A 15,821-nucleotide genomic window follows, 5' to 3' on the forward strand; every position below is an offset into this window, starting at 1 on the left:
CAATATTCTGGTTAATATGGATTTTTGATTAGCAGCCAGAGTATCTCAGAAAAAACATGAAGATTCTTAACTGTATGGAAGTGATTTCATGTCAGCATACGTACACATTACTGTCTACATCTCAAAGTTATTTGTGTCACACTACTGCCAGCTCAGAGAAATATGACTTCCAGTGGATGGTACAAACCCTTCCTTTCATACATTTTTTTTTTTTTTTTTAATGCATCAGCTGAAAAGAGCTTGTTGGCAATTTATTTTCAATGGAAAATGCAAAATTCTAGAATAATCTTTCTAGAGAAGGATGGATTTTGACAAACTCACTATTTGAAAAAAAATGCTGTAAATACACTCAAGAGTCAAGCTATTCAGTAAGTGCTTCTTCAATTATTGAAACAAATATTTTGATTAACTCTGAATTTTTAATTGTAAACATTTCTGAGGGCTTTTTTTTTTTTTTTTGATAGTATCTCAGTCTTTTTGGATAAAATATTCATTCCAGTTCTAATTTCTGCAGCCTCTCAGACAGCAGTAAGATCAGTATTCKGGACTGTCTGACTCTCATCCCTGTAGCAGTTCGCCTGAAAACCCGGCATCCGCTACTGCACCTTTGATATTAAGGACTACATCTTTGCATGAGTAGAATTAACAAGGTAAAGTTTAATTGAGATTTACCAGTTGAAATAATCCTACTGGACCTCTGTCAAAATTTATAAATCAAAAATAATGTATATACAGTTCCTCCAGTTTTCCAGAAGAAACCAGTTTTGCTGACAAGGTACACCATTCTCACATAACAAGCACTTCAGGAGAACAAAACAGATACCTCGCTCTCCCCTATAGTGTCCCACTTTCATGCCTAGGGGCTCTTTGCCCTTACACCTGTGGCAAGATCAGAAGGAAAAAAGTCTTTATGAAGGAGTTCTTTGTATATATAATTTCTCAGGAATCAGGAGGGAGTTCTGCAGGGTAATCATAGACACTTGGATAAGAATATAAAACTTTTGAATAGAAGGTCTGCTAAAGGAATAGTAATAAAGAGTTTTGCAGCAAATATGCTCTAGAACATCACATTTTCTATTTGACAGCTAAAATAGGGTTTTTTTTTGGCAGTACACTGGTCCATACAACAAAAATCTGTATCTCTAAGTCACTAACAAAAATCCATAAACTGTTAGGAAAACTACAAACTGCAGAATGTGTTAAACTGTTACTTTATTGCAATAAAATAATTAAAGGTAGTTTTGTTAAATATGCATAAAATTTACTGTTTAGCAGAACTGGACAAGCGGCTAAAGGTTTTTAAGTGTTTGTTTGTTTGGAGTCAGAGGGGAGGAGAAGGGAAGGAAGAAGCTGAAGGCGATATCAACGGAGAGTTTTTCTACAAAAACAGTTTAGATCCGTATCCTCCTAAAGTAATCCAAACAACTTTAAAGTCAGGAAATATTAATTTGATTATCTGAAAACAAATAAGGGGCATTAGGAAGAATTTATCATTTTTGCACTTAAATATATCAAGATTTTTTTAATAGTGTTCTGGTACAAAAAAAGGTCATCTCAATGCAACAGTTGTATTTGTAAAAAAAAAAAAGTATTATTTTCATTTTTGTTTTAAATAAAAAAGACAAAAAACACTTTGGAAGATATTTACGTGCTACGTTCAGAACTAGTGATCACAATTCGGATTAAACAGCTCCTGAAAGTACAAATACTTGAACTGTTTTACTCATGGCCCTAAAAGCACAGTTGTACTAATGAATAGAGGCACAGGTCACTTCATACCCACATTTACACTGGGAGCAGAAATCATGAAACATTTATTTAAAAAATGCATTATTTTTTAAAAATGCAAATTTTAATGATAAATTTAATGCAATTAGAGCTGTCTTCATTTAAGTTCCTCTTATCCAGACATTCATTGAGATTATAGAAAAAATGCTCTGAAAAAAATCAAGCAGCCATTAATCTGATCTTCTATTTTAAAGGCTAAAAAATATTCAGCAGTAAAACTCCTCTTTTGAGAGAAAAATAAGATCTTTTGACCCTGGTTTTTGGCTGCTATGAGCAACTCAAATGTCACCTAATAAATTTGATTTCATCTAATAGAGAAGCATAGGATAGAGATGATAACAATTGGTTCTTATTACAGCACATTTGACATACTTAAAAATGCTGCAATAGGGTAACCTGGAATGTCACACTTTGTACTTCAAAAGCTACCATTTAAGGTAAATTTAACATCTAGATTTATCTGTTCTGCAGAGTATGAGCACTACTTCTTTTTTTCAATTTTTAAGTTCTTCCTCTCTTTGAGATATTATTTCATCKCTGTACTTGATGCTCTTCATTTTTATTTCCTTTAGAAGCACTTTGTTTATGAAAAAGCTATGTCTTTAAACAGAGAGATATATATCCACCTGCAGGAACTGGTTAAGCAAGCACATCAGTTGATAAGATCTAGCAATGCATTTTTTCTACTTCCTTTTTATCTACAGGAATCCTCTGAGAACAAAGAAGTTGGGGGAGGAATAACTCATCTGCTCTGATATTTTCACTATCAGTTTCAAATTCATTTTTCAAAAGGAATACTCTAATYTTGGCTTATAGGCAAGTGTGCTAAAATTTTAAATTAGCATCCTTACACTTTTTATTAGTACTGCTAGAAAGCCACTACAAAACAGAAAAGTAAGATTAGTCACGGAATTTAGATAAGCGTATGACTTTTGCTTCCATAATTCCCTCTTACAAGAAAGCTAATACACGGAAGCAAATTCAGTCACCTGAAGTTTAATTTCCCTAATATATATCTCCTTTGAAATAGTTGTGTATGTGTCCTTGAATTACAGCACTCTAAAATGCTAATAATCACGTGCATCTATTTTCAATAGTACTTCTCAACAAGACTTCTAAGAACATTTATTTTAGACTACAGTACACAAAATTATTTGTGGAACCTTGAATGGTCTGTGTCAATGAATTCAATATCTCATATCACTATAGCAAGTTAAATTTAAAACTTAACTCTTTTGCTACAACTCAGGAAAGCAAAGAGGGCATTTCATATCATTCTGACCTTATGTTGCAGCATAACCGCCACGGTGCRGTCTTCTTGTGTAGTTCAGAGTAATGAGAATTCTAACTAATGCTAGGAAGGTCTTTATGCTTTCCCCATGAAAATATATTGTGTTTAAAAAAGTGAAATATTTTACTAAAGAATCTTGACATGCACAGGCGGTCTGGCTGCATAGCTGACTAACCTGACACTGCAGCTGTTTGGATGTGGTGGAGTAGAACAAAGTAGATCTTCCACTACCGCTGAAGATCAGGACCTTCAAGCATTTAAAAATACACAGAAGTGCCTTGGGGATTTTCCTAAAGCCAGCTCTAAAGCTTTTCTGGAGCCAGCTGAAGACACTGATTCTTTAGTAAAGAATAGTAGATCATCTCTGCCTGCTAAGGACTTGGTGCTCTCCTAGCTTCAGGAAGCTCCTATGCATTTGTACTATAGCAGATTTCTTAAAGTACTTGCTGGTGCTCTTTCTAATTGTATTTGTATGTAACACAACAGCTAACAGTTTAGAGGAATGAAAATAAGGCACATGAAGACAATTATGAAGTTAAGAAAGCTTTTCAGTAACAACTGGTTTCCCTTTGCGTTTTCTCTACTAATCAGGGGGAAAGACAGAGTAAAAGTATTTCTCTACTGAAGAAAGGAATTCTTACCAAATTCTGGAAAACATCCTTCACCAAAAGAAATATCATCAATGGCAACAGTTTCATCTTGTTTCTGCGTCTCTACCATTCCCCAGAAAATAACCTGCAGAGTTTAACAGCAAATCAACAAGAAATGATATTTATCAGTGTCACAGAGAGGAAAAACATTCCAAGATGCTCTAGGCAAGCAAAATCTATTACATTATACATACACACACAAACGTATTTGCAGAGAGATGAGGATAGCACGTGTGCATGAGCATAGGTGCTTACACACAGTTCCCATTAGAAACACAGGAACATGAATCATGCACAACAATTTTGGAGGATAGCATCTGGGCTTTCTGCACATATATGTGACTTGTCAGCATAGATATTTAGTCTAATCTTCTGTCTGAATCAAAAACGAAATTGCATTTAACTAAAAACAGGGTCTCTTGGAAACCACAGTAAAATACATTAAAATTAAAAGAGGAATCATGATAATTAGGAAACAGAAAATTTGTGTATTATCAAGCCATTCTTCCACCAGAGACTGAAAATGTGAATCTTTTGTTACTGTTTCCAAAATTTACATACAGATATAAAGCAAAGTCAGGATAAACACACCATTTCAGTTAGAAGCCTTTCATCAACATGTTTTTAACTAAAATGGACTTTGAGAAGAACCCGATTTGAAAAACAAAACTGTGTTTTTCTRCTCCAACACTACAACAAGAATTTTTTCCTGCCAGAATATTCTATGTAATTAAAGTTAGAGTATTTTACATTTTGTATTAAGGGGTAAATTGTGATCTAGGCTATTTTGAAGACTACCCCAGTTGCTCTGCAGTGATGTGGAAGCAGACTCAATAACCACAACTCTGGGAAGAAGGGGCTATTCACACCACCTAATGTTAGTGGCAAATGTGGGTAAGGTATGACGACAGGCTACGCTTCAGAGCAGGAAACTGGTACGTATTCTTTGAATTACAGCAAATTAYCTTCTTTCTCCACTGACTATTGAAAAGAGTTTCTGAAGTCCAGCCTTCTCATCAAGTGAAATGCCTGGAAATAAGTGTACAAATAACATCCTCTATTTCCAAGCCCTGTCTTAGGATGTTGCCACCTCACTCTTACAGCATCTTGGAGGCACAATATTAGGAGTCAGACTGTATCTCTAAGTATATTTAATGTACAGTAAAATGCTAGATAATGAGATTTAAAATATTAAATTTATAGTTCAGTGGCAACTTTGCAAACAGGTATTATCAACTAGAGTATAGTATTCCACAGTGCGGGATTACACTACTCAGCCAAGATGACTGTTACGTTTCTGCCTTACTACAGAAAAAGAATAGTTAACTGACTCCTGAAAACTTGAACAAGAGTTTCCTCTTGGTTTTAGTGGTCTCTTCTTTTTTAGGGGGGGAGGGAGCATGTTTTTTCCTGTTTGTTTTTTAAACTAGACATGTTCAAGAAGCGTTATAGCTTGTAAAGTCAAATGATCCTGGCATTATACAACCAGTGGAAAGTGGGATTGTTCTGCCACATCACCAATGGGAAATCAGTGTCTCATTTGAACCTTTTTTTCAGTACAGCAAACAATGGCCAGGAACCACTTTCTCTAACAAACATTCCCAAAGAGCAGTGTTAGCAGGTACGTGAAACAACTGTATTTTCTAACATAAACAACTGTATTTTCTAACATAGTGTTGTTAAGAAACAATGACATCTTGTGAAATTATGCATCGTCTGATTCAAGAAATTCAATGGAAAAATGAAGTTCTTTGAATCTCAATAAGTATGAGGGAACAGGGGCAATCCTGATACCAATTTTTGTTTGAAAAGGCTGAAAATCTTTTGCTATAATGTTTGTGTCATTTCATGTTACTGTCTAATTGGAAAAAATAACTACGCTGTACAAAATATTAATGTCAGCATATCACAGTCAATTAGATGTTTATAGGGTGAAATGCAGTAGCTTGGAAATTTGCACATTTGATTAGTTCCATAATAGTAATATTTTGAAATGTTGAAAGTTGCTGCAACAACACGTGTGGATAATATATACTTCAGTGACAGCACCGGTAGAATGGCAATTAATATATTTCTATTTCCCATTTTTATTATTATATGGTTTCAGATAAGTTTCTAAACAATATTGTGTATGGCTTTAAAGTATAAAATAGAAAACTAGTATTTGGCAAGCATTTGATATTGAGTAATACATTTTTGACCTTTTCACAATGAGTCTTCATTGTGAAGTTGAAATCCAGTTAACTGCATTTAAAAAAAAACATACGTAGCTTGCAGTTGCAGCTTCATGGTTGGAACTTATTTTTTAAGAGAGGTGAGATACGTAATACTGAAGAGGTGTTATCTCATTTTGATAGTGCGAAAATCGGAGGTGTCTCTAAGTCCGTATTCTATAGGAACATGCAAAATACTCAATAATATGATGCATTATGTACCTGTATGGTATGTATGCAAGGTGAAGACAATAAAAATCACAAATTTAAAAGACAAGATTTAAAAGTATACACTATGTATGTCTCTGCCAAGAGCTCGCTGCTGACCAATGGCAAGCACTCAAAGCTCAGAAACTTGTGTCACATCCAGCATYGTATTTTGACTGGTTTGATTAGCAAAATGGGGAAGATATAAACTATAGTTCCCAGGTCAGTGAATTTGGATTCAGAGCTGCTTCACTTTACTGGAGTTTCACAGAAAAACTGAATTATGCTGGTTAATCTCTCTTTAGATTTTAATCTTAATTTAACTGTAACGATGCAGTAAAGACAGAAAATCTCCACAGAACAGAAGGACATTCTAGAAGCAAAATGAGACTAGTACAAAAGTTACTTAAAGAAAAATCATTCTCAGAAAAAGAAAATATTGGTCAGAGTGTATGTGAAGTATAAAGACGTACCTCAAAATTCATTTATGATATAGATCTCAATTATTTCAGATTAAAAACAGCACTGCAAGCATAGCTCTTTCTGCAACCTAATCAGCCAACAACAATTAATGGAACACTAATATTCACTGCAAAGTGTTATAGATAATTTCGGCTCTTAGGACTTACATGATTCAAGAGTGGGAAGAGTAGAAGGAAAGAAGAGGTACTAGTAAAAGTGATTATTTTTGAACATTTATAATATTTTGAGCAAATTGTTGCATAGAAGAAATCAGAGATGGCAAAAGCAGATAAAGAACAACTGAAAACTAATCCGGGATTTTAAGTTAACTGCTAAAATTTGTGGACTTTCATTACAAAGGATTAGACAAGTTCAGCTTCTGCGTATTTTTACTCTTTTTCTTTCTCAACTGTTCTGAAATGGGAGTTGTATATGTTCAACATACCCTAGTGGTCTGAGCATGTAGGGAAATTCCTCTGATAAAAGTATTTCAATACAATGTTGAAGTACAGGATTGAGGCAGGTGCCCTGAAATCTGTGAGAGTTTTACCACAGACTAAACTGGCCATAGAGGCAATGCTGTAACTCTGAACTCAACTCCAGAAAAGTTGGTTCTAACTCTTCTTCCTCTTAACTCCTCATCCCCACGCACCATGATGACAGAAATTCATATTAGATACCTCCAGCTGCTCAAGTCTAAAAGAAAAAAAAAATTATCCAGACTTTACCTAGCACAGATATCCAAGAGATTGCTCAATTTTCTTCTCTCACAAAGTCTAGAGTTTTTCAGTCCAAAAAAGWAAAATTTAACAGAAATGTCTACTTATGACAGCCTTGACTTGCCATAACAATCAACAAATGTTACTTAATGCACATTATCTATAGCCAGCAAAACAAATTAATGCTGCAGTTCCATTTGTGGCAAATATGCAGCTTCAGCACGGCTATTAGGGTAGGTCAAAAGCAGTATTGGGCTTCCTCTGCAAGTAGCCCCATRTGTACAGAATCCAGTTGCAGCAGCAAAAGGTCAAAATAGGCAAAGAGTAAGCAGCTATGACTRATTTCAATTAAGATATAATTTCAAAAATGTTTGGAAAGTTTTGGGGAAAATTTCTCAAACATCCTTTTCCAAGGAATTACATGAAAAATTTTATTTTTCCCATCTCAAAATTTGTTAGAAACTTAACTAAAAAGGTTTATCTAATTATAAGAACTTATCATCAAAATTCAATGAACATGACAATTTCTTGAGGAGAGTCTTGATGAATGTCCACAATAAGGTTAGAAATTATTATTTTGCCATGGTTTGAAGCAGAAAAGAGTTAATGTTAACAGTTTTGTTGCAATAGAAATTTTCTACTATGCTCAATAAACTAGTACTTCACTATATTTTTCCTAYTCTCTTTTCACACAACTTTACCGCTCTTGAAAAAGTGCCACAGACATCCCTATAGGCTGAAGACCTTGTTTCAAAGGAACAGATTCAGAAGGTCAACTGAATTGTGTTCATTCACATGACCAACATCTTGCAAGATGTCACTGGAGGGAAAACTTGCCACAGAAGAGGACAATTTAGGACAATTTAGCTAGGCTCAGCTTCAGCCTAGGTGTTTGGTAAGGTGCCTGGCTACATTCCTTCAGTCATTGGAAAGAATTATTCCTGCAATAAGTGTGACATCTGCAACTCTGAAGCTAGACTGTGCCCATCAGTTTTCTTTACAGAAGYCAAAGGATAACAATGTTTGCCAGCCCTAGCCACCATCTAAAATTTGATTCAACRATTTAGTTTTTATGATATGGAGTCTTCTGCCTCTATCTCCAGACCCAGTCAGTTTTCTGAACAACAGAGATGGAAAAGTATTATAGAGGTAAATCTTGCCAATAAAATMTCATTCTTGTATGTCAGCTCAGACAGAGGCAAGATACCAATAGGTAAACACATAACTACTTGTGCTGAATTAGATACAYTTATTTCATAATATATATTATCAATGTGGAGCAGACAAATATTACCTTGAAAATCTCCAATCTTTTGTCCTTAAGCACAATGTTACATATRCAAGTCAGATAATTATGTTACTCTTACAGTTTATTGCAATGAGGTTGTGCTTACCCTGARAGTGCCTTTGGGTCGGCACGCTAACCAGCTCTTCACAGTAACTGCTGTAGGAGGAAATATCTGCAGCTTGCTTCTGTACTCCCTCATTCCCCTCCAGTATTTTGTATAATAATGAGCATACATTATCCATGATACTATCACCCCAACTCACATTTTTTGTGCTAATGTTTTGTGTAAACGAATACACAAAAATATTGAAATAATCCATGAGACTTGCATTATTTTTCAGCAATTCTGAGCMAGATAGAACTACATGCATGTGTTCTGTGACAAATGCTCAAAGCCACATTGGATAGTAAATCCATAATGAATAGTTACATTGAAAGTTTGTCRCCAGGAATATGCCTGTAAAAATTGWCAGAAAATATTTTTAAATTGAGCTTCCAGTTTAGCAGTGCAGTTGGCTAGAGCCTAAGAGAAAACAGTAATCAAAGTTAAGCTCCTAATGCATCTTCTCTATGGTCAGGCACAAATTTATGATTCAGTGAGAATGATTGCTTTATTTTAAATATATGCACAGTTTAAATGAGATTTGCTGTTAGTTTTAACACCGCTGAGATATGAACAAGTCATATTTGTTAGTGTCATTTATGAGCTTCCAAATGGCTTCTCTCCTCTACCTTATGATAATGCTTTCCATATACAAGATAAATATCTTCCTCGAGTTTGCCTTATTAGAAAACACAGTTTATTTACCAACCTCAAACTTTTCAGTGCTATTGATTGTGATCGTATTTGCTTTCCACCGATTTTCCCRTTCTGCTGAATATTGCCAGATGTTTCTAATAGTATCCTCAGAATGCTTTTGAAGCCCCACCATCAATGTTGCATTCATTTGATTGATCCAATAATAAAACTTAATCTAGGACAAAAAAAAAGTCTGATTATTCCAGGTAAGCACTATGACAAAAGGTACAATATAAGGACTATATATATCAAAATACCTGGCAAATATGTTCCTTGTCAGTCGGAAGGAAAACATTGCTCCTTAAAATTGCAGAAGAGGTTCCCATTTCAGAAGGCAATGAGAGGAAATAAGCTATTAAGAAGAATCAAAAACGTTAGCAGCTTGTAAAATATATATATGAAAGATACCCGCAAAATAACAACATACACACAGGTACCAATTATTAATGAAAAATAATTGCCAGAAGTGTTTCCCTGSAAGAGTTTCACACCACGATTGGGCCCATTGTGTGCTGAGCTTCTGTTCATATTGACACAGCACTTCTCTTTAGGTTTCAGCTGAAGTATCAAGTAGGCTTCCAAAATATTTCATGTGTAGATAGCCTGAATACTCAATTGCTAAATGCCAAATTTCTGAACAAAGGACTAGCTAAATAAGTCTGTCAAAGAACCTGAATCAGTTATTGAACAGATTGCATATTTCATGCATAAAAAGAGAACCACCATTGTGGCCAACAAAACAGATTTATTACTACARTTCAAGTCTTTAAGGAAGCATTGCTTGAGAAGATGGAAGAGGAGACTGTGGTGTTCCTGTGTTCTGGAAAAAAAAAATTCTTCTGCATAGAACTTAAATATGGGCCTGGGTTTTGGCTGCTCAGGAAATTGCATTCTAGAGGGARGATTGTCGCCTCCTCATACAAAGCRTTGGTCAGACTTTCTACGCTATCAGTAAAGATAATATTATCTTTATAGTCACAGATCTAGTCTGAATTTATGTACCTTTATGTAAAGAAAAGYTTTAACAGCTCAACAGGAATAAGTGAAACCTGGCTGCCACCACTCTTTGACGGACTAGACAAGACTGTCTTAGGTCTCCTAATAGATGGAGGGCTACTACAAGTTTTTAGGATATCAAATATTGCTAGCTGAAATTTTGTCCTTCCTGAGCATGAAGAGTTCAAAGACGTTAAGCGAAAAGAGAGGTGGGACAAAGCAMTAATAATAATAAAAATGTAAGAATAGAGATGTCCCTACAGAAACCAAGTATTAGAGATCGTACCAGAACAYCTAAATAATTATATCAAACTATCCACACTGACCTCTCATCCTTGGGTGCAACTGGAAATGCACTGACCAGGGACACTATGACTAGCTCAAGTGCTGRAGCCAACTGAGCAATCCCTCACAGAGGAGCATTTTGCAGCCTGCTAACAGAGCAGGGGCTGTGCTCCCCGCTACCTTTTAGGCATTTCATGACTGCTCAGACAGCACTTTCAGAGCCTGCCAGCTTCAAGAATACTCTTTCCACACGCAGCAGATGGTGAYTTGGTGGCACAGGAGCCCTATCCCTAGTTCTAATCTATTTCATCAGTTTTTCCACTTCCATAAAACTTTAAACATTAACTTTTCTTTTAGTTCTCTAAAGACAAATGTATTTAAGATTCATATGCCAAATCAGGTTTCTTCTGTCACAGGATGGTCTTACACAGATGGGTCATAAACAGTAATTTTCTTAAAACTTTTTTAAAAAGGTAATTCTACATTTAAACTCTACATAGATTAAAAATTTCAATGAGTTAAAAACAGCTCTATAAAATAGTTTTCACCAGTCTGTCCAGCTACGWTATCAGTGAAACTAAGAACCATGGGGAGAGAGAAAGCTAAAGAGAAATAGTTGGGTTTTAGTAAATGATTAYGTAAATCTTCAAAGGAGTTACATCTACCTCATGAACTTTGCTCTTTTTGTTAAAGTSTGTGCAATTACTTACCACGATAGCAGGAATAGCTCCCTTTAATACTATGCAATAGGACTCGATTGTCACCACACAATGTCTTTTCTGTTTTTTARGCAGKTCTTTTTTAAAAAAGGAAAAACTTTAGTTCCTGCTAAGTCTCCAGCAGTGGATTGACTTTATGAGATACCATAAGGAGATAAGTGTTTCCTAGACAGTTGGAACCAGCACTCAGAAAATGAAAGATTAGACTTTAGCCATTCTCATTTGGTAGGAAACTGAAATAACTGGATACGCTCAGCTCTCCATAGCCATTCAGTTCTCTAGTCTGAGTGCAAACTCTCATCAAACAGAACAGCTACCAGTGTTCACGCTTTCTGTTTTTCAGAAAAATAGCATACATGAATGTGGCTGCAGTTTAATTTAGATACGGCAGACATAATGCTGAATGAGCCCACAGGACAAGTGAATAGGAATATACAGGTGATCTCTTTCCTTGCAACCAAGCAGTTTTGTCTGCCCTGTAACAAACGCTTCAAGTTTTTGGTTCAGTTTTGTGCTGGTTTTGGATGCCTGCATAAGTTAGCTCTCCACCCCACACCCACCCCCCAACATCTCATAAAAAGGGGGTTCCTATTCTCATTTCTAAAGTATGCAACTATCAGGACTGAAGTTATAATCAGGTATCTCTAAAGCAGGCAGAGCTGACTCAGAAAGAGTTCTGCATATCAGCATAAGTCTTGATGATTCATTATTTCTCAAAAGATATGACCAGAGCTGCTTTCTAGAACAATTCATTTTTTCCTGGAATTCTGAGCCATTGTAATTACAATCACCTAAAAGCCCTGACATCTCTCTATTTTATCTCAAAAAAGTAAGTGGCTGAAACCAACTGAACTATCAAGAAAACAGTRATTTTAAGTAAATAGAGACATACATAATGTGTAAAAGCCTGTGGTTCCTTCAAAGGACATGAAGATTCTTACCAGTGTCATTCCCAGTATGGTCAGAGTAAGGTGATCCCATACCAGATCGGCCATTTCTTCTAATCCATCCAGATTGTAAATTCAGTTCAGGAAAGACTTTGCACAGATCAGTTTCAAAGTCACACTTTTCACAGAGTGAACCTAAAGATAATAATAAYAACAATAATCCAGAAGTTCTATGCAAAGAATGCTTTGACTTATTGGGCACATGTATAATTCAAAGTAAATTCAGAAACTTCAGAAACAGAAGTAATGCATTCTTAACCACTATTTGTAATTAAATTAGCACCTCCAAAAATATTCTAAAAGATATCTTATAAAAAAAAAAGGGGGGGGGGAGGAAACACTACAATTTTTATATCAAGAACAGAGAGGAAAAAAACAGTGCAGTGGGAAAAGGACAGAGAATGAACGTTGTGAGAAGAACAGYCCGTTTACTTTATATCACTTTAGTTATACCATACGCCTTTTTCTCCGCAAAGGTATGTAGCTTGTAGGAAGCTGTAAAACCTTGTATAGCTTATACACATACCAGTTCTTTAAATATACCGTGGTTGTTAGCTGAAAAATTTCAGTACCTCTTCATTCCTACCCAGGGTTCTTACATAGAGAAATAAAAACTTAACACAAGGAAATAACCAGATGGTAAAAATGTTTTTATTCCATTATTGTTTATTTAATCATATCAAAACTTGCATTTTGTKGACTTCAGAGCACAAGCCCAGTCCCAGAAACGCCACTGGGCCTAAGGGCATAAAGGTGAGGTTCTTGCCATCTGCTGCATTCCAAGGTTCACCAGTGCTCATTTTGCTTACTAAGCTACTGCATTAACGCATATAACACTTAAGAGAAGATCTGAAGTCCTCAGAGTGAGCCTGCAGAAGAACACTTATTTTCCTCCCTCTCTGTCTTCCCACTGACCTTTTCTCACATTCTAATGTGATGGGGAAGGACCGCTTCTCCCACCCTTTCACATTCCCATGTCCTTCTGGTGCTGGATCCAGTCTGGTGGACAAGTTCTTCCAGGGAATTTGAGATGGGGATGCTACCAGATAAATAATTCCCTACAGGGAGGGAGGCTGAGATGAAGAAGAGGTGGAGGGAAGGAGAGAGAGACRGTAGGTTTATTGCAACTTCACCCTGAACAGCAGGGCATTATACGAGATTGTCTTCAGATTTCACACACTGTGGGGCATCTTTCAGTCCATCTGTTTTTCGCCTGATGTAGAGAAGAGCAGGCTGAGGCTCTGCTTTCTAATCAGGATTTCTGTTTTGAATGCAAGAACTACAGAGCCTTTGTTCTCCCTCTCAGATTAACGCTCTCTTCAGGCCCACTGAGGACACTTTTAGACTATTCTATATTCTAGGTTGCCACAGTTCACTAGTCATTTTAAATAAAGTTGCAACTGCTGCATTTATAGTCACACTACGATGTCCAATTTCATGGCTTTCATATTCACAACAGCTTACTGCAACAGTTAATTATAAGGCGAGAAAGAGGAAAAACATAATTCATGCAAGCACTTAAGACTCAAGTTAATGTGCAGATTGGCTGATTCATCAGCCAACTTTTTATTGCTTTTTTATTCTCCAGCTCTTTAAGTGACAGAAAAGCACATCAATGTTTCATCAAAAGCAAGTACTGCTGGAGCATATCCACTTCATGTTACATAAAATGCCCAAAAGATGCACAATAATTTTACACGAATTTTCTCATGGTTGAAAAAATTTAAATTCAACAAGTACAAACTAATAAGCCCAGTCTCCTTTTAAATTAATCATGAGTGATCAAGGTTTAAGTTTTAAAAAGATATATTCATTTTGACAGAACATCTAACCTGAAAGCAATCCAACATCATTTTTACTTCTGTAAATCTTTATTTCAGAAAAAAGTTATTGCTTTGAAAGGAAGAGGCCAGAAGAAAGAAGTGTGAGGGATGTTCTAGATACTTTTGCAGAATTTCTTGTAAAGAAAGCAAACACAAAGTAATCAACAAGCAGTAAGTAAAACTTAACTATAGCATAAGGTTCTATTCCAGGCATGAAATGTTCCTTTCAAAGTATTGGAAATGCGAACATTTCAGGCACARAAAAGTATCACCTAACCATTAGATACCACCAGGGAGCAAAACATTTTTAAGAGTAGTTATTTATCATTCGTCCTCAAGTGCACGTTTCGCAAGAGTAGTTCAAARTCCAAAATGACAATAAGTCATCTGAAATTCCAACCCTGAGAAATTTTCAGTGCAGAAAGAGCTTTCAACCTGAGTGGAACCCAATGAAAACAGCAGAGATCTATCATGAACACTGGATTGCAGAGCTGAAGTGGAAAACAATAACTTGGTAAAAGTGTTCAAATCAACATTAGTTCTTTGTGATCAAGAACTAARTTCTTTAGTGGTGTAATCCAGACTGTGATCCAAGCAGCTCTAGAATCCATAACTTGCAATTCAGAGCCCAGTTCTGCACCTATTAAATATAACATTATTTGGTATTTATATTTGTTACATAGCCCATAGGCTACATTTTCTGGAAACCAGACATTTACCCTTAATTTCACTATTAGTCTATAGCAGTATGCTGCTTAACAAGTGTAAAAAGCTTCTGCAAAAATTATTGGAAAAACATGCATTGCATCTTGCTGCTTATTCTGTAACCCTTGTAGAAACTGCTGGAGGAAGTGTAATGAAATCAGGACCAAGCACAATGAGAATTTCAAGCCTATGCAGTGAAGTGTAACATATAGCCATGTCCTGTGCAAGAGATAGAAAATACACTAAATTTAGATGTGCTAGTCACACAAGAGGAGATTGAAGAKACATAGTTGTCAGCCAGTGGAACCTTCATCCATTTCTACCTTAATATATTTTAGCTGGTATAATAAAGTTATGACATGTATTATTATCCTATACAATTTTAACAATTGTCTTATCTGTAGAGAAACAAAAATCAAATATCCTAGAGCTGATTCTGRACTCCAATACCAGACATGTAGACATCATATTTGGATGAAACCAAGGGTCTTATTGGCATGAGCAAAACCCCAGACATTTTGACACACTACTGTAATATAAGGAACTCAGATTTAAGTTGTTGCTCTTTCTCCAAGATTCCAGCTGAATGCACTGATCACTAACGCACTGATGAACTAAAAATAATCACCACATCATTGCTCTAATTAGGATTTTTCAGGGTGCAGGAGAAAACCACACAGATTCATCTAAAGATTATTTGCACTTAAATTTAAAACCCAAAGAAAATTTAAACAACCAAAAAAAAAACCCACAAGGCTACCTTTGTTGCATGGTAAGTGGGAGAAGTTATCCAATTTTTTAGCTAAAACTAAGAGTTTCAGTAAATTCAAACTCATCTTTGTACTCCAGAACAAAAACACTCAAAGAGCAAGACTACCTTATGTATCCTATGAAATCACTTGCAAAATGTTTTTGTGTTACATTATTAC

At 35.6% G+C, this 15,821-nt stretch overlaps 1 protein-coding gene across 2 annotated transcripts in view; it reads right to left on the reverse strand.

Moving 5' to 3' along the window:
- Positions 1-15,821, reverse strand: part of MALRD1 (MAM and LDL receptor class A domain containing 1) — a 278,483-nt gene that overhangs the window by 261,985 nt on the left and 677 nt on the right. For both annotated transcript variants that reach the window (XM_085318263.1, XM_085318262.1), the window contains exons 2-5: positions 12,359-12,499; positions 9,675-9,769; positions 9,431-9,592; positions 3,721-3,814 (exon numbers count right to left, since the gene is read on the reverse strand). In XM_085318263.1, coding sequence (XP_085174389.1) covers positions 3,721-3,814; positions 9,431-9,592; positions 9,675-9,769; positions 12,359-12,499 — 492 coding nt within the window. The remainder of the gene's footprint in view (positions 1-3,720; positions 3,815-9,430; positions 9,593-9,674; positions 9,770-12,358; positions 12,500-15,821) is intronic.

The sequence above is a fragment of the Rhea americana genome, unplaced genomic scaffold, assembly GCF_003343005.1.
Source record: "Rhea americana isolate MKP2758 unplaced genomic scaffold, rheAme1 scaffold_53, whole genome shotgun sequence".
Taxonomy (NCBI): domain Eukaryota; kingdom Metazoa; phylum Chordata; class Aves; order Rheiformes; family Rheidae; genus Rhea; species Rhea americana.